Below are 19801 nucleotides of genomic sequence, written 5' to 3'. Positions count from 1 at the left end.
GCAAGGTTGGTGTGACAGGAGCGTGCTGATACACCAAGGGGGATACAAAACAAAGGTTACATTTACTTAACAAAGTTTATTTAAAGGTTCAAGGTTTAATTTTAATACACCTAAATCTAGGGGCCTATACTAATACTCTCGTGCAGTGATAGAGAAATTATTTGTGGTTGTTTAATAAGTTAGCCATATGCTGTAGATGAGTACTGCTTTGGTGATCACTCTGGAGAGATTTCAGGTTTCTCTCTATGGCTCTATAAAACATACAAAAAAGTAATTTAATAATAAAGTACAGATTATATTTTTGGTATATTGGTATATACCAAATATTTGGTGTATATATTGGTAGGAGATTTCACAAATATAGCAAGCTGAATTATAAATACTTCCCCTTTAGCCTCAACTGTTTCGTACAGATAACATTAAATACATTTAGATACATATATCGTACAATTACATGGAAGGGCAATACTAACTCTAGGTAACTTACTGGCAATCCTCGCGAACGAAGGTATCGGCGAAGCTCAATACAGACGTTTGTTTGCATTTTGTAAACAACTTTAAAACAGCACACTGTTCCTTAATAAGAACAACAAAAGGCAAATTATCTATTGTAAAATGAAAGATCTGGGAAAGTAACGTTTCCCTTATAGCATAATAGTAAATGTATACAGATCTCAATAATATACCGATAAAAATACATAATCTAAAACCACTGACACTGACAGGATAATTTTGCCAGTTATGACCATTTTGAGATTTATCACTGAAAACACACACCCCTCTGTTGTTGCTACGATCCTGACTCAGAGAGTCAGCGTTTTTTTTTTTTTTTTTGTTAAATCCTATCCGCTGCATAGGGCTCAACTTCTGACATCCCCTCTGGTCTCCACGGAAACCATGGCAGTGCGGAGATAAAGAGCAGCCTTTAAACTCACACACCATTCGGGAAGGACAGCACATTTGCAGGAATACAATTATTCACCGCGAGAGCACAGATAATTAAACTGTGGGCACAGCCTACGTGGTTCAGAAATAGCTGGACGGACTTTAAATGGTTAGTCTAACATCTTAAACCTGAACCACACCAGATTTTACTACGGTTTAAGCACCGGAAAATAAAAAGCCTACGAAGTCGAGCATTATTGTCCCGTGAGTACGGCGCCACCTAGTGCTTACGTAGGGGGCTTTCTGACATACCAGAGATACAAGCTGCCCTTTGTCGCTTTGTTTAATTAGTGAACCCAGAAACTAAGATTACGCAGTTAAACGGAATCAGTAAATCAACTGGCCATGCAAAGCATCCATTTACATATCAACCATCTGAAAGAGGTTGACAGCTGTTTGGCAAACTGCTTAGCCTAGAGTTACCACACGTCCATATCAGGGAATTGGGATTAATTTTATCCAATTAACATTTTTATTTACAGTGGTCAGTTGCATTAGAATACTCACTGTAAGTAGCTGTGTGTTATAGAATTGACTGTACTATGCTAATTTTGTTTGTTTTTCTTGTGTCTTCTAATTCTGTGTAGGGGTCACCCTGTATAATACATTTATTTGAAAATTATCAAAATTCAAATATATAATTATTCTCAGGGCAGGAAAAGAGGAAGAAAACGAGAGGGAGAGGGTGAGATTGAGAGAGAGAGAGAGAGAGAGAGAGAGAGAGAGAGCATAGAGGCTAAGATGGCAGATGAAGAAACATGGTTCTTTGGTATTGGAAAACCAAATAGATTGGGGTGAAACAGGCCCATTTTGCTTGATTTATTAATCTTTCACAGCTTGTGCCGCTGCACTTCAGAGAGACATTCTGCTTGACCCTAAAGGCATGGGGATTATTCCTTTTCTGCAAGCTACTCCAGTTCAATAACCACAGATAGAACTCAAGGGCAAGGAACGTTAAATAAAATGTAATTCAGATGTCATTAGCTTTTTAATTGGTACACATGGCCCAGAGACTCTCTTTCTCACTCTCTCTTTCATTCTCACTTTCTTGCTTAGCAATACTTAAACAGGAATCTGACTTTTAGGTAGAAGAGATGATTCTCATCTGACTCAGAGATAATATTTTATTATTTTTTAACAATTTTTAAATTGTATTTTCAATTATCACTAAATATTTGTTAACTAATTTGTAAACTTAATTTGTAAACAAGGAAACATCTATGCATGATGGAGCATCTGCTTTACCTGTCCACATTATTTCATTCTGGAAAAAAAGAGACTGATTTTTTTTCCAAATTATGAATTCTGTCCAGCTGTTTATTATCAAATAACATATAGATATAATCATGTTAATTTTAGCCCAGCCTTATAAGGAACAGTCTGTAAATGTCCAGTACTTTGTTGCACAATATCTCTGTTTAGCAGATGCCCTTATGCGTCTTACAAATTGAGGTCATCCAGGTTAAGTAACATGCGTAAAGTTAAGGATACAACGTCAGTGCCCCATTATGGCTTTGAAACTTGTAGCCTTTGGGTTACAATCCTGGTACCCCTATACAGCCTTTTTTCTAAGTGATACTTGAGAATGGCGAGATGCAGACTGACTGCATCGCCCAATGTTGGTTTTCAGGGGAACCTTGCTGCTCAAGCGGCTTGTTGTTCTCATTTTCTGCCTGAAAACCTACATTTGATGGGTGTGGAAGCAGGGCTGGTAGAAGACAGCACCTGGGTGCTGGTACCCATGGACACATTTCTTGGAGGTGAAAGCCTACTGCAGCTCAGATTGAGCCTTCATATAAAAATTTAAAATGCACTTTTACCTATTACCTGTAGATGGCAGTAGAGATCTCTGAAACCTCAGGCTGCTTTACTGTTCAATCTGTGAACAGCCCTATTGCTATTGGGTACTGGGTGTTACAGAGGACATGGTAGGACACCAAAAATACCATGACGCTGTACAAGCCAATTTGTTAACGAACGAATATGAGACCATATGACCATATGTCCATATGTTTCTATCATATATTCACACTTTTTCAAAATTTAAACTCCACTGCTGAGCACATCACAGACTGGCACTTCAGCCTTGACTTTGTACAGGTTTTGGAAGAATGGATGACTTTTAATTTTGGGTGTGTGACTTCAAAAGAGTTTTGCAATAATATTATTTGGTAATCATAGATTAATTTAAAAGAGGTTGGACAAATGATTCTTTACAATTTGCCACCTGTGGGAGGAGGATTGTCTTTTTTCTTTATGTAACCTTCTTACTACCCCTTACAAGTATCTGACTGAAGTATGCACTCTATGAGCAAATGTGAAGCATGAACACCATATGAAAGAGAGCAGACTCCATCCACAGCACATCAGCCTTTGTCCTGTCCTGTGTTGATGGCAGAGGATGCCAGGTAGCTGGGAAAACCACAATGCAGGCATTGTGAGACCCCGTTTTTAAAACCCATCACACTCTATTTGGAAAGATCTAAAAAATCCACCTATTCACTCTTTGCAGGCTGGCCCTGGGAAAAATCAGCGGTCTAGATTAGCGTCAGCTGTATATTCATTCATTATTTTTTAAATACATTTTTACAGACACATTATTATGGCACAGTAGAGGCAATAAAAATACGATAAAAAGGTGAAGAATTTATTAATCCAGATACATAGCACTAGCTGTTTCCATTATCATAATTTGCTTGCAAGTACATTTACACACACACACAGACACAACAGGTCAGAAACAGCATGTCAGCATGCACATTTATATTCTTTTCTGAGATCTCACATTTTCTGGCCCTCAATAACTTGCTAACAGTTCTCGCTGTGTGAATGAGACGCTTTCAGCCAGAGGATCTGGGAAAATGATGCCATAATTATGAATGATGACTGAGAAATTGGTGGATTGCCTGGTCTTTCCTTTGAACATGCTGCAGGTCATGGGGTCAGGGGGATCTCATAAAGAGCTAGGGGGAGAAAACAGGTGAGAACACTTTCAACTGAATGATTTCATTTCTTCTGAATTACACTTTTAATTCAGTTGTGTTATGTCACTGACACACACACACCCACACACACACATACAAACCCTTTCTTTCTACTATTCTTATGAATTTTTCTTATTACTGTGCTGTTACTAAGAGGAAGACATGACTGAAATTTGCTAGCACCATACACCAATGAAAGGGTGTTCTAACAAGTTGTCTGTCCATTTCTAACAATCTCATTAACATCAAAGAAGTGATCTGTCAAATACTTTACTGAAGGGTAAAAAGAGCTGTGAGTATTGCTGGTGACACATCTTCACAGCCATTTCTCAGACTTCCCGCAATCCTGCAGTTAAAGGCTCCATTATTGCAGGTTAGCCCCAGGACATTCAAGTTGGCCGGAGATTTTCCTGAAGAACTGGTAGAGTGAAGTGCTGCGGCATCACGCTGTCATCTGCTGTCTTCTCTCTCAAGAACGTTGACACTTGTTCACAACTGAGACAGTGACTCTAATTCCCTAACAATGAGAAGGAAAGAGTTTCTTCCTTTCCTCAGGGTAATGAAGCCATGAAATTAACTCATTTCTTTACATTTTTGTGAGTATGCATTCTTCAAATGTGATGGTCTGTATAAACTAAATTTGGTTGTCTGTATCATTACAAAATAAGACAAAATATTACTATTTTGTGTTACTGTTGAGGTATAAGGAAGTTCCTTTCATCATAACAAAGAATTGATTAATTTCAGAGCCGCAATATGGATAAATTGTCCAAGAATTTTACTTGTTACTCAAATGCCACAGGTTTGAATTCTTGGTGAGGCACTTCTGCTGTGCCCTTGCAAAGTTATTTAACCAGAGTTGCTCCAGCCATACCATGTAAGGTAAAGACAGATTTGTCAACTAAGCAAATTAATAACGTGATGTTAAATGAGTCACAGTCTAAAATGACCCCCACCCATTAAACAAATTGTTTTAGTCCAATCAGAAGTTTAGCTGAAATTAATAATACGGAAAAACTTTTAAACTTTTTAGTAGTAAAAGGGAATGAATATGAAAGAAAGGGGGATAATGATTTTTTTCAGTGTTGCATGAGATATATCACTGTGAAATTTAATATGAAACCACATACGATAAGGACACTGCCCTGGCAATAGCAGGTTATCTCAAATCGACTATCTGAGAAGAGGGAACTAGACAAAAGTTGACAGGGCGTTTGTTTGGTCGCTCAACACAGCGAACGCGAATTATGCATAAGAAGCTGTAAGCTTGGTTTACTTGTTCTTATGTAATAAACCGCATCATCTTTTACGTGCAGTTCCAACGGAGTAATATATCTAAGCACAATGAAGATGAGACGGAATTATGTAATGTGAACGCGAAAATAAACCCACAGTCCGATTACGAGTGAAACAGAATGCACCACGATGAGGTGGAACAGTGACTTGATCGGAGCTGTTGCAACGCTTCTGGGGGTGGGGAAACGAGGAGACGAAAACAGCCACTCACAGACAACACAGTAGTGCAATATTCCCAAACACTTAAACTGTCAATCAGGATTAATGGCCTATAAAAACTCCCATCTGATCCAACTCTCCCAGACACTGAGGGAATGGAAATAGACTACCGAGCAGAGTACTGGTGAGATGCGATAATGCCCTTCGTATAAACACCCTAAAAGCCCGCACTGGTTCTGACACCCTATCGCGCTTCATCTGAGCCCGTTTTCATCTGAACCTGCGTTTCTTTTGCGTGGATATTCCATTTTAGGTCAAGCATTACCAATAGACTTGATTTTTTCTGCGTTTAAGCGAGAGAACGCACGCCAAGCAAGAAAAGGACGAGCGACATTCGTGCGTTTCCAGAACTGTGAGGGGCATATTAACTTGCCTGAATTTGACACGGGGCAAAGTTTATGTCACCGGCTCGGGTTTTAGACAAGTTGGAGCGAAGCACAATCTCGTCCACTGAGATTACCATCACCCTAAAATACGCCTTTTAAATGAGACTTTTAGTTTGGAGATGAAGTCCTAATTTGCAGTTGAAGGAAAAGCAGAGACGAAAGTGACTCGACTCGTGCCCACAAGAGAAACGCAAGGGAAGTGCGACTTTACCAAGGAGAAACTGGCAAATATTTATTTTGGAGAGGTTAAACTGAATTAGAGGATTACCTAATTTGCTATTTTTAGACTAAAAATATTTTTACCAGAAGAAATGGATCTAAAGTATTTCGGCTCCGCGGTACTTTTCCCAATACAGATGTTTTATTACATACTTAAAGCAAGCGTGTGCATGTTGCTACCGAGCAGACGGAAAGATCTGAGCGGCGAGGTCGTGCTGATCACCGGCGGAGGAAGGGGCATCGGTCGTCACCTGGCAAAGGAGTTTGCTAAGCAAGGAGCAAAAAAGGTAAATGAGCCAGCAGAGTATCAACGTATCGGCTGGTGCATAAGCCAATAGGTTTTCAAGCGAATTGTATTTTCATTTCACTGGCTGAGTTTGTCGAACAGTTGCCTTTTGTGTAAAACATGACAGGCAAGGTGTCAGCTCTAGGTCGCAACGTTTATTTGCAGAACGGACCAAACAAGTCGATTGGCCGTTTGTTTTTAGAGCAGTGTTTCCAATCGGCATGGTAGTATACCACTGGCATGTAGCAGGCTAATATTTGAAGACATAGACTTTCGTTGGATGCGATTAGTTAACTTTTTGGTAAGACATGTTAAAGTAGGTGAGGGCAACTAAAGTATTGATACGGTGTATTACCAGCATAGAGTTAAATCGCTGAAGGTTCTGCTTATCAGCACGTCTGACAACGCAGGGTCGGACTTTGTCCCACCGAAGCCCATGTGCTATGCCGGAACCGCCCACCCACCCCCCATTGCCTTATTCAACCGATCCCACCTATTGCAGGACAATAGGAGAGCACTAATAATTAGCTCTCGCAACAAACTTTGAAGCGATTCTCAACAGCTGTTGCAAGGCCAGCGAGGACGAGTGGAGGCATGCTCCCAAAATACTTATTTGTTTGAAATAAAAGTACAATACTACACATAGGAAAGAGCATGGTTACCTCTTTCCTTGACATAAATAAAATTGTTGGAATGCACATAATTTTATAGGTTGTTATAGTGCTTGACTTGACTTGAGGTACATTTAATCTTCAAGCAGTATTCCTGACCATAATGTGTTCTCTGTAAGTTTAAGATTTAGGTGGATTTCATGGGTGATGTCTATGACATGGGGGAGAACAGTACACTGCTTGTGTGATGAGTGGTGGAGGTGGTCTCAAAATAATGGCAGACTGGGGATGAATGGGCTCTCAGAGTCAAGGGGGAGCAAAGAGCTGGGGTAATTCATCACACATCTTTGGATGACACAACTCTCCTTTTGCTCATAGCCCCATTTGACTCTTAGCAGACTTGGACTCCAAGGATTCTTTCACTTTATATCATTAGAGACCTCAAGGTGAACAATCTATATCTCTCCTTATAGTAACTGTAGGCTCTTTACATCTAAAACTCCCTTCAATAGGGGGGTTCCCTTCAGTGGGCTGTGGACTCAGACAAGACTATATACCCCTGTACCATGACTGCCCCTAAACTACCTGCTACAGCTTTTTCACTGATGAGCCATGCTGAGTCAAGCAATGCTGGAAGCTAGCTGAACCTGGTTGGTAAGGCTTGTTTCCTTTCTGCATTGTCATACCTGCACCATGTCAGCCTTTTGAATTTGAGGAGGTTATATACAACCATGTACACATCTTTACTGTCGCAGACAACAGCAATGTACCAGTTGAAATCAAAGATGTTATGGGGTGATTCAGATGTGTGCAATGTTTCAGTAGCTTAACTCCGTTACACCTCACGGAATACTGAGACTGGAATACTTGATTGGGGGGGGGGGGGGCAGGTACAATGGCAGTTGGAATATTTTTGATTGTTGTTAAAGTTAGAAACACAGGGCACTTGCATTCATTAGAGAACCATTCAATCAGTGATCCCGTATGTAGGGATTTCATAACAACAGCCAGAGTGAGCTACAGGCGCCACAGACCAGCTACTGTAACAACAGCAGAGTTCTGACTCACGGGTCCGTGTTTTCCTGGGTTTGTGCCAGGTAAAGTGTAAAGCGCCTAATAGCCTGCCCAGTATTGACAGTGAGAACCCTGCAAGCACCTGTTACGAAACTGTCAAGCTGGAGATCCAGTGTAAAAGTGAACCATATGGAAAGGCAGAAGGTAGCACAAACGGAAAACCTGAGCTTGATTCCAACTCAAGATTTATGTGGGTTTCAAAGGGGCATGTCTCTGTGCAGTGTGAGAGTTCAATATACAGCAAGTCCTGATTTCTGAGCACTGATTGCAAAGTAGCTGACTAATGGCACTGCATATTTTTAGTATTTACTGGGGGCTCAGGTGAGTAGCAAACACTGACACACTGTAAGGAGGTCAAGCATTTGAAATCTTTTAAAGAGGTTGAAAGGTGCTATAGAAGTGCAAAACTATTATAATAGTAGTAATGGTAGCAGTAGTAGTGGTATTGTTGTATCTTTATTATAAACAACAACAATGGTGTGTTTAGGAATATTATTTATACATTTATTTTTAGTATCTATTTTCTGGAGTCAACTCTTGTAAGCACCAGTCTCTCCTGTCTGGTCCAGATGAAACAGTTCCTTGCATGTGACCACCATTTCCTAGTAGAGAGAGCACCCTGCACTCCAGGTAGAGTCTAAGTGTGACTTTTCCCTCCATTGTGACCACTTAGCTTTTACAAACTGCCCTTTGTGCAAACCTTATCGCAGAGTATCTGAAGGGTGGACTGAGCACCCCTTTGTCCACAGATGCTGTTAAATGCAAGGCCACAGTGTGATCAATTCTTTAAACCTAAACAATGACGGTTAAGTTTACAGTCACCCTCCAGCTCAGTTCAGCTCCTCCATGGTTGAGGTGGTTTCTTCAACCAAAATGCCTCTAAAATTGTTTCCCAGTGTAGGCCTATTTCAGAACCAGTTGTTAACACTGTTTTTTTTTATCTGTTCAATTATTTTTTAGAAATACTGATGTTAGGGGTCATTGCAGGACTTTTTTTTTTCTTGAGTCCAGCCAATAAGATTACAGCACGGTTCCCTTATTTCTGGCTCAAGTTGCACAACAGGCTGGGTCAACCAGAGGGCAGATCATTGCGGAAGAAAGGGTTCATTCTACTCTGCTTCTATTAATGCAGGATTATCTGACCTCTGATGTGATAAAGCAGAGTCTGCCACACATTCGGGCCAAGCTGTGACAAAGGGCTGTCGGCCTCTGATGGAAGTCAGCAGCGACACAATTTGGGGAAAAAGATGCAGAGAGTGGGCTTCACTGCTTCTGCTTTAAAAAAAAAGGCTAGCTTGGAATGTTTGAGTTTGCATCTATAGTTTCAACAAAGATTCTCTTATGGTGACAAAATATTGACAACTTCTGTCCCTGCCGTCGAATGTTCTGCCACCATCGCCACTTCTGAATTCCTCAGATTCTGCAGTAGCAAGTGGAACTCCACGTGTTGCCCATAGAGGAAGTCTGAATGTGTCATCTCTTGTGTTTCTGGTTGTATTTCTAGTTGGAGTCCTAAAATGACTTAGTCCTCATCTGCTCAGAGTTAAGAGGACTGGAAGGGTACCATGTTTTAAACACTGAAAGCTGCAGCAGGTTTAGGCACCAGAACCTCTTCCATATTTAAAATAGTAGTAATTTTACCATGGGATTTCAACATCCATGCTCTGTGAGTAATAAATGACTGGAAAAATATGATGAATAGAGCTCTATTAATATATCCTGTCACTATGGCCAACAAGACAGAAATACAGTTAAACAGCAGCCAACTTCAAGCTTTTTTGAAACTTCTTTTGTGCCAGCATCATTGATGGACAAATTATAGAACTCTGAATAACAGCAGCATAAGCCAGCTGCAGAAAGATTTTTTTTTTCCTGAGAACAACATTTTCACCAGTTTACAACTTCAAAGAAGAGGGTCCAAGTGGCAGTTAATCATCTTTGTGAGGCTTAACAGGACCCATTACTGAAGGCCTTGACCTTGTCAGAGCCAAAGGCATTTCAACCCCGTGCTAAATTTCAAATAACTTTCCCCAGTTCTTCATTGTGATTAATAGTGTCGACAAGCTGGTACATGGCACGAGTAAGCCCACACCTCCCCTCTTGAGCAGAAATCCTGTCTTGTCAATAGCTCTACAGTGGCACTGTTCCACTCAGTGTCAGCCACAGTGCCGTGCTAGATGTGGGGTGGGGGGTCGGGGGGGGGGGGGTGTTGTGGCAGCCGCCCCACCCTGCCGAAACATGCAGGCCGAGCCACAGGGGCCTGTAAAAATAGCCTGGTGTGCTACCAGCTCCCAACACAAATAAGGGCACTGCCTCACCGGTAGGCCGGCTGCGTTTCCCGTAACTGTCGCGTTGGATTTCTCTCTAAGGAGCATGATGAACTTTTCGCACCGGAGCACACGGCCAACTCTAACATGCGGACATCTCTACAGCAGCCTTGCTTGTTTTTCTGGACAGGCTGGTGTTAGGGGAAGGGGGGGTGGAGGACCAGGGCTGCCTTGTAGTGATTTATTTTTATTCGGCTGATATAAGTATAACACTGTGGAGTCCAAGAGAAACAAACACAAAAGGCTCCTTAAGTGCCCGTACCTATTAAACGTGATAAATGTTGGCCCCTTACATCGTTTATCCTGTCTATATTTGAAATGGCACGATATTGTTCTTGGTGATTAAACTGTTGTGACTGCACTTCTTCCATGCTGCTGTAACTAACACTCATCAACTCTGACCATTTTCCACCGCAAGCCCGGCACTCGGCTGTGTCTCAGATTTCTCTTTTTTAAACGGTGAACTTTTACCCTCATTCAAATTGTGGAACATTCTACTGTCCAAATCTCTGTCCAGATATGATCGCGCAATGGAATGCTATCATTGCATTCATTATCATATTTGTCCCGGAGAACTTGTCAGTGTCAGGGGACAGTGTTTTGTTTGTGAGAGGATGGATGGATGGGTAGATTACCTCAATGTTTAGGAAATTATTTTTGAATAATTAGAAGCACATTTTCAAAAAAAATACACTGCAACCCTCAACACAGTTGTGATAGAAGAGGTATGATGCTAGTTTGACAGATGACACATGCCTTGATTTATCATTTCCTTTCAGTTATGTAGAAGGGTTTATAAAAAATTTCAAATACATTGGATGGGAATGTCTTACTGTCTTCCTGACTTCACTGTAGTGCTATCACAGACTGCATGGGCTTCCCAGTTTCCCACTCGGGTGGGGGTGGGGGGGTCACTGTAAGGCACACAAACACAGGTGTTTCCCCGAGTTTTCACACCTTCACAATGCACAGCAATTGGGCGTTGACAGGCGACGAGGTTGTCTTTGTTACTACTACAATGATGTGTGGCTTCTTTAACCTCCTGGCTTCCGCCTACCTTCGTCCCCAAGGAGCCGGGTGAAGAGAGAGGTGAAAAAGAGGTAGCATTTAAATTTTAAATTCAGACATCACACATAGATGCCTCCAGTAAATGGAGTTACAGTTAAACACTGTGAAATAGGTCTCATAGATGGATGGCAGAAACCCAAATCTGAAGAATTCTGGTGCAGTGGAACAGTGTTTCCTGGAGTCAGTAAAAGAGATAAAACATCAAGTCCTAGGCCAATGTGAAGGAGGTGAAGTCTTCTCTCACACTTAGTCAGTCTTTTTACAGCACACAAAATGTGCATTGTGCCTTATTCTAGTGTATGTCTATATGTTACTTTATTTTTCCATTCCAGTGGGTAGAAAAGAATGCTTTGTATTACAATTTCTAAGTCTTTGAATGTTTCCAAAACCCACAGTGCGCATACCATTTCACAATGGTTACATTTTAATCCTCCAAAAAAATTAGAACTTTTTCAGTGTGAGGTTTGAGTTGTTACTCCTCTCACAAAGAGAACAGAAAGATAGAAAATTGTAAAGTCACTGTTTTGATGTCTGCATGACAAATGTATGAGTGAATATGCATGTGAAGTGGCAGCTCTCAGAAGTAGGTCAAAGTTTGCTCTGAAGGAGAATTCTTTTGAATCTCAGCTCGGTGGTCAGATTAGTGAAACTTGACCCCCCCTTAGTACCACCCGCCCCCCTCCCTCGCTCTGCAGGTATAGCCCCTGTGAAACCCACCCAGCTGTTTTCGCCCCCTGCTCTCTGCGAATGGACAACGGGCTCGGGGGGGTGGTGTGGCGGGTGGCACTGCACCTTGCAGATCGCTTACCAGCGCCGAGTTCACCGGCAGGTCAGCCAGCTAATGAGAGTGGAGGCGATGATGTCACTGGCAGCGCTGCACAGCCTCCCCCTGCCTTGGAGGAAGAGCACGCACAGGGAGCTGGTTGGAGGCTGGGCCGGGACGCCAGCCGCCGGCCAGGAGGGCTTCGCGTGCCGGAGCACTGGGACTCCTCTCGCTTGGCTCGCGGATCGCTGGAACATCACGAAAAGAGAGAAGGAGAGGGGAAGACAGAGAGAGACAGAGAGAGAGAGAACGAGAGAGAGAGGGAGGAGGAACCCACTAAATCAAAACCAAACGGTGGAGGGGAGCAGCAGCTACGACTTTACTGCTCAGAGAGCATTCTCTTATATCAGACCCTGAGAGTTTGCTTCATCAAGCCAAGGCCTGATAATGAGGGAACACGTCATGTTTACAACGCAGCGTCCTTGACGTCAGTCATCCACCGAATAGCTTGGGTTATTTTGCACAGAGCAATATGAGCTCTGACATCTCCAAGAGAGGCTTGCATTTTTCAGAATAGTGGTGGACTCAGGATATCAGAGAAAAGTAGCATTTGTTATGGCCATACGCTGCCATAACACCTATGGAAAGGAACTTGAAACTGAGCGAGAGGTAGATAATTGAAGAGGTAAGGAAGCTGAAGAGAAAATAAAGGAGAGATTGAGGCAGAGCGTGGCCCGCGTTTGCAGGGGCCGCGTCACGGCTTTCACCCCGTTGATTTGACGCTGAAAACAAGTGTCAGGGCCCGGGTCGACAGTGACTTGATGAGGAAGTGAGCTTTATGTAAATTGGCGAGTGTGTGTGAGTGAGTGTGTGTGTGTGTGGGGGGGTGGGGGTTGGCCTGCTCTCAGCTCCCAGCTGGGCCATGCCCTCATCCTGACCCCGCCGTCTCCGCGCTAATGGGGCAGCGGCAGGCAACTGCCTCCTGAACTCCCTGTGCCCTTTTGCCCCGCCCCTCTCCCTCTCTCTGCAGAGGGACTGCAGGGAGGAGAGGCATGCACGCTCACTCAAACTTTTCCTGATGATGGGACGCTAGCCATATGTTGCGCTAGTGATTGACATTGCTGGAGATCTGGCAAGGGTGGCGGTGGTGGTGGTTGGCAGGGGGGTTTTCCCTGTCTTATAGCAGATGGGAGGATGAGATAGCCTTATCTGTCACTTGTGTCTCAGTTTCTGATTGATGATTGATTATACATTCACAGTGTCACTTATTCTCTTATAAGGTATTATTTATTATAATCATTAAGAGTAATATCACTTTTTTAATTTACAGCTCACTTTCCCTGGTGGGTTTTATATGTCACTGCCGGTGCATTGTTTTTGACTTAATAAGAATAATTTAATATGTTGTTGAGAATTTGAGATGAATGGTAGCTTCAGACCACAACAATGTTTTGAAATATCTTGCTTATTTAAAAGCAGTTGAAAAACATGTCTCATGTTCAGTCAGTTAAATTCTTATGCCAGGTAAAGAGTAACTTTATTACTGTTTAGTTAATGGCAAACAGCTTCCCGACACAGAGCTGTCTACTTTTACTCCACTTTCTTGCCATCTTTCTCATATTTAAGAGGTGGGTTATTTGAGTATATATGAGTCACAGGACTTTACTGTAATCTTGAAAACAGCAACAATGCGATATCTGAGACACAAAGTGGATTTTTAAATAGCTTCAGAAACACAAGCAGCTTCATGAAAACATGCAGGTGTGTTGGGCTGTTCACGTGCACCAGCATGTGAGCTTAGGGTGCATACCATTCCTCTATGTGTGAAGGTACCATTGCCTGGATCCTTTTCCAGCAACCCATACCCGTGTGTACAGTATGCAAAGGTTACCTCTGCATATATGTACAGGTAACCCTCTGGCAACCAGGAACAATCAGATGTAATGGAGAAGTACCGCATAAGATGATTTCAGATGGATGAAGTGTGAACTGCAGTTGCTAATGTCATAGTCTTTGCAACAAGTTATGAGGATTGACTTGTACCGAAGTACCAGTCGAGTGTGGTTTCCACATAAGACAGCGAGGAAAAGAAAAGGGCTGGGTTGCTGAATTCGAATCTGTAAATCGATGAAGAGGACGATCCAATATGAACCCTGTTGATGTGATGAAGAATTTGCTCCTGAAGAAAACCAAAACCAAAGATCTTTCCTCCAACAGTCATATTTTGTAGGCGTGACCGTCAGAGACCTACAGCAGGTAGTTCTGAGTGTCATGCTATCATCAGTGGGCAACCAGGACATTATGCTGTCAGGCAGAAGAATATGAACTATGAATTGGTTTTAGGGTTACACTGCTCTGAAGTCAGTATTTTCAAGTACAATTAAACTGGATTAGAATGACTTGCTGTGGTCCATTGGCTCATTGTGCAGAAATAAAGATCTCTTGCATTAAAATTGGAATTAACAGGATCATACATTTTTGTTTTGCAGACACTCTGAATTAGGGCAATGTACAAGGCCATCATGGCAGGGTATTCACAATACGTAATGTAAGAGATATCTGTTGCACCAACACTGGTGAACTTAACATAAGTCATACCACTGTGTGATATAAGACTCAAGAACAGGTTGTTGACACATTCAGTTATCTAATAAGTGCACACACACATACACACACACACACCAGGGTGAAGTGAAAAACTGGATCACTTTCCAGAGGAGTTCCAGCACAAAGATAACCCTTGGTGACTGGCGCCCAGCCAAGCTATGTCCCAGGCGCTATGCTGCTCTCCACACACGCTCTGTTTGAAACTCCCTGACCAGAAAATTGCAGGGTTCATCTGCCCAGCGAGCCGTGTAATCTCTTTGAGAATGTGTGTGTGAGAGACAAGGAGGAGGGGGGCGGGGGGTTCACTCCTGTCTTCTTTACCTCTCCCTGACCCCGAAGACTGACGGATCTAATCACCAATGACTGCGCCCCCAACCCCCCCCCCAACCCGGCGCTTTATCCCTCTCCCGGGCCCTCTCGTTCACATGCGAACCCCCTCCACCCCTTTTTAAAAAGACAAGAGGATAAATCTGAGACTCTCATGCTCGCATTGAGAGAAATGCAGTCCCCGTGGCAGAGAGGGGGAAGGCCTGAACTCTGAGACCTGCATGCTGTGCTGTTAAAGGTGCTATTATGTCTGAAACATGCATGCATGCTACAGTGGAACAGAGGATGCAGTCAAATAGGTTAAGTTGATTGTCAAGGCCACACTGTCTTGTCAGCATGGTACAATTAAGCACAGTTGCTTGAGCTCGCAGCAGAAAAGGGACAGAAACCGCGCCGCTGTTTTTATTGTGCTTTGGAATGAATTCCAGGTATTTTGTGGAGCTGTCATCTGTTTAACGTTCCTGTCGTTTCCTTGGCTCAGAGAGGACATCTCTCTCATGGCCGACATCGAGCCCATCTGGTTTCTGAATACATTCCTCCTTTTATTCAATTTCTGTGTGAAATCCAGTTGGTGGGATGAACGCCTGCAGTGTGACAGAGTTTCCACACACCCTTTGGAGGGACCCTGCAGAACCGGCAGACTGAGATTACTTCTGAAAAGATGACAAATTGTAGTCTGTGGCACTGCAAACACCATGCAGTAATTCCATATTCCAAGGGCCTTTACTGGTGAGCACCTTAGACTGAAATGCGGTGCAGAGATCGTGTGGTTTCAGGGAGGTATTGGCTTTCCAGTATCCGTGAGGCTATGTATTTTTCTCTGTTCCTCTGAAATATACCCAACCGGCCGCATATTCCCTTCCGTGACCTTTGAACCCTCACTCATGTCAGGTGATTCTGTGGGGCCGCACGGAGAAGTGTCTGAAACAGACCTGCGAGGAGATCTCTCTCACGGGGACAGAGTGCCACTACTTCATCTGTGACGTGGGCAACCGCGAGGAGGTGTACCAACAGGCCAAAGTGGTCAGAGAGAAGGTAGGACTCCTTGTCCTTGCTGACCTATGAGAGAAAAGTCTGGTATAGACTTTTTTCAGTTAAAACAGATCACCAAAACATCTCCTGTAAACCAGTAGCACTGCCAAAGGTCATCTAGTGTTCTCGATTTTACTTTGTTCCATGTCTCAACATGCTGGCTGTGCGTGTATGAGAACCTCCAACTCAACATCTGGGAGGTGGATTACACTGCTCTTGAGATGTCTGGATAAGATACTGACAGTTAATATGGCCATCTGTCAAAGTTACCTAAATCTGCTGCTGAACAAAGTTCAAAGGAAAACCACAAAAAAAAAAATGACATGAATTACTTCACTTACATGACTCAACCATGGTGGAGCAGAGGGCTTCAGCAAAAAGGAAATGCCTCTTGTTTTTATGTGACTAGGTGGGGGATGTCACTATCCTGGTGAACAATGCTGCCGTGGTTCATGGGAAAAGCCTGATGGACAGTGATGATGATGCCCTACTGAAATCACAGCACATCAACACGCTAGGACAATTCTGGGTAAGTACTGGACTGGAAATAACTGGAAGGCTGTGCTGTATTGAGCTGAGTCAGCTGTGTACAGCTGAATATGTAGTAAATGTGTATATTGTTGATGTTGAATATTAGCCAGTAAAGATGCATTTTTCTACAACCAAGAGATGCACATTTATATTGATTATTTAACTGTAAGAAACAGCTATGCTCAAAAAATGCTTAGTTGAGGTGTGGCCAAAAAGAAAAAAGTCATTATAAAAGCACCAGCTCTGGCTCGTAGTGAAAACATATTAGTAACATAACTAATAAAGTATATTTTTCCCATGAGCATTGAGGAGAGTTGATGATTTAAGTAACAAAGCATAACAGAAATCCACAGTTCAGTCACATTACCACGAACTGTGTCTCCATCTAGCAAGGCCGCAGAGGGAGGTGGAGAGAGAGTTATCAGTCGCATGATAAATGCAATACATTCACATTTGTCGTGTGGATATATCAACATGTTTGTGGTTATATAACCCCTGCCCTGCCTCCTGGCTCATTCCGTCTCATGGAATGTTTCCACCGTGGGTAAAGCACGTCTGTGCCAAGACAGAAAAATAAGCCAGGCGGTCAACGTAGCATTCCACATGCAAAATAAACACTACTCCACACAACAGAATCTCTTACACAAATCCATTAATAATAGCTGGCTGCTCTTCAAAGGTGCCCTGTGGACCGCTGTGTTCCTGTTTGATAAAGCACAGGAATGGAGGACGGGCCTGAATACAGAAGCCCGGAGACAGAGCCGGCTGTCTCCTTCAGCTCTTCCTGTTGATCGTGGGTTTATCTGTGGCAGATGTGAGAGAGCAGAAGGTGGCTGGCAAAATCACTTCTGGTGATCTGACACTGCATGCCTTAAATTGGAGACAGTGCTGAGCAGGGGGGTCAGGCGCAGGGTACTTGGAACACAGCAAGGAACTGTGGGGGCTCAACAGTTGGGCCTGCGTACTTGTGGGATCTTTTATTTGATCAAGTGCTGACTTTTTGAGAGCCGAGCGCTTGAAAAAACCCAGACATCTGCTAAAGAAATTGAAGGCTCCAGTTGGCCGCGGTCTTCCACCGATGGGATTGGGAAACGGGGGGCCGCAGACTGCATCTTTGAGAGCCGCAGGGCCTTCTTTGTGCGCGTGTGCATGTTGTTGCAAATTCCGGGGGGTAGTGAGGGGAATAGCCACGAAAGGGAACTGGACGCAATGCAGAACCGGTCACGTCTCTTCCCTCTCCCTCCAGACCACAAAAGCCTTCCTGCCGCGCATGCTGGAGCTGCAGAACGGACACGTGGTCTGCATCAACTCCATCCTGTCCCTCTCCTCCATCCCCGGCGCCATCGACTACTGCACCTCCAAAGCCTCCTCCCTGGCCTTCATGGAGAGCCTGACGCTGGGGCTGCTGGACTGCCCCGGGGTGGGCTGCACCACTGTGTTGCCCTTCCACACCAACACCGAGATGTTCCAGGGCATGCGAGTCCGGTGAGGACACACATACTTTATTTTTGTCCTTAACGTCACACTTAACGTCTTTCACATTTGACGTATATACTATAGCTGGAAATTAAGTACCTCAGAGGTTCACCTGGGTTTTTAACCTGTGATCCTTTGGATCCCTAATGCCCTTTACTCATCACTTTACTAATCACATTACTGCCCAGTCATACTGACCCCAACATATGTGGTACCGCAGCCCTAGGTATTGAATACAGAGGTAGTCATCATGCAGTAGAAACTCACAATCCATTTGTTTGCATGGCAACTTAACGTGAATCAATGTGTTATGGTTCAGGTAGAGTGGCAGTGTATCAGCTGGGATTTGAAGCCCAGATCCCTAAGCACCACACCACACTGCTGCCCTATCTAAGCTCCACTGGGCTTGTGTCTCCCAGGTTTCCCCAGCTCTTTCCACCCCTGGACCCTGAGATGGTGGCCCAGCGGACTGTTGACGCGGTCCGAAGCAACACAGCATTTGTCTACCTGCCCTGGACCATGCATGCCCTCGTCATCCTCAAGAGGTGAGCTGGCCACTGTGTTAAGGACACTGAGTCATACATGTTATGTGATGGATGTTCATGGAATTACCTTACCTTAAAATTTTTTACTTTGTCCAAATGAAGTGTCAATCTTTTAATTTTTTGGAAGACCCATAATCCAAGAAAGCCTCAAAATTAGCCACAATTTGAGTGATATGGTTAAAAAAGCATGTTCTCCAGTGTGAGAGCCCATTAACTGACGCATTCATGTCTGCTGCCTCCACAGTTTTTTGCCACAGTTTGCACTGGAGGAAATCCACAGGTTCTCAGGAACCTACACGTGCATGAACACTTTCAAGGGGCGGACATAGGTGGAGTGACGGGGGGTTTGAAAGCAGGGAATGTTAAAGACAGTAACACTCGAGAAACTTTAACTTACTGGACAACGCAAAGCTGGGCACCCTGGAATGCCACTCAAGTTCGAGCTTCAGGAAGGAGACAGTGGGGAAATCCCACGTTGCACCATGGCAGTGCATCTCCCGGACACGTCGTTCTGATTTGCCGTGATCCAATGACAATGACTTGAGCATTATGTAGTTGCTGTTGTAAGGAACTTCGATCCATAGACATTTACCTCCCCCACTGCCTCTCTCTTCTGTCGAAGGGTCTCGAACAGTAACCTACTGGCAGGTGGTGGAGGGATTGGAACTGACCATCCATATGCCAACCTAGAAGCTGAGCTCACTCCAAAACAAAAGGACTGGTTCAGTGTAATTGTTCATTCTCTTGTTTTGTAGGTAGATCATGTTTTTGATTCTTTTAATCTTTTTTTGTTGCAAGTTTTTTTTTTTAATGTGAATTTTAAAGTAAAAACTACATCTCATGTATCTCTGTATTAAAACATTGAATAAAATGTAAAACAAAGAAAAAAATTCTGTAGTGAAAAAGACTGTGGGGACTTCCTTTGCGCTGTGAAAAGGACCAATGACGGCAGTGCTGTGGGGGTGGGACAAAGCTCTCTCAGCACATGCGGTTGGGTCCTGCCAAAGCTGACGGCCCTTTTCATGGTCAAGACTCCACCGCTGCTGTTCTGCCAGTCATGAGATCACTGCGTGCTTGGTACTGTTGTCAAAACACACGCAGTGCT

The 19801-nt window shown here is 43.4% G+C and overlaps 1 protein-coding gene across 1 annotated transcript; it reads left to right on the top strand.

The window, feature by feature from the left end:
- The first annotated feature begins 5530 nt into the window (after nucleotides 1-5530).
- Nucleotides 5531-19388, top strand: LOC118781412 (short-chain dehydrogenase/reductase 3-like). Its single transcript, XM_036534443.1, has 6 exons — nucleotides 5531-6336; nucleotides 16004-16147; nucleotides 16554-16673; nucleotides 17922-18160; nucleotides 18571-18696; nucleotides 18941-19388. Exons 1-6 carry the CDS (start codon nucleotides 6142-6144, stop codon nucleotides 19023-19025), a joined length of 909 nt encoding a protein of 302 aa, XP_036390336.1. The 5' UTR covers nucleotides 5531-6141; the 3' UTR covers nucleotides 19026-19388.
- The last annotated feature ends 413 nt before the right edge of the window (nucleotides 19389-19801 follow it).

This window comes from Megalops cyprinoides, chromosome 7 (assembly GCF_013368585.1).
Source record: "Megalops cyprinoides isolate fMegCyp1 chromosome 7, fMegCyp1.pri, whole genome shotgun sequence".
In the NCBI taxonomy this organism is placed as follows: Eukaryota; Metazoa; Chordata; class Actinopteri; order Elopiformes; family Megalopidae; genus Megalops; species Megalops cyprinoides.
Note: the sequence above shows the minus strand (reverse complement) of the source record. Positions and strands in the feature narration are given on the sequence as shown.

Excerpts from the sequence above, each read along its gene's own strand:
- LOC118781412 (XM_036534443.1), top strand. The coding sequence starts at position 6,142 with ATGGATCTAAAGTATTTCGGCTCCGCGGTACTTTTCCCAATACAGATG. Across the intron at positions 16,674-17,921 it reads ACACGCTAGGACAATTCTGG|ACCACAAAAGCCTTCCTGCC; the intron begins GTAAGTACTGGA and ends CTCTCCCTCCAG. Across the intron at positions 18,161-18,570 it reads TTCCAGGGCATGCGAGTCCG|GTTTCCCCAGCTCTTTCCAC; the intron begins GTGAGGACACAC and ends TGTGTCTCCCAG.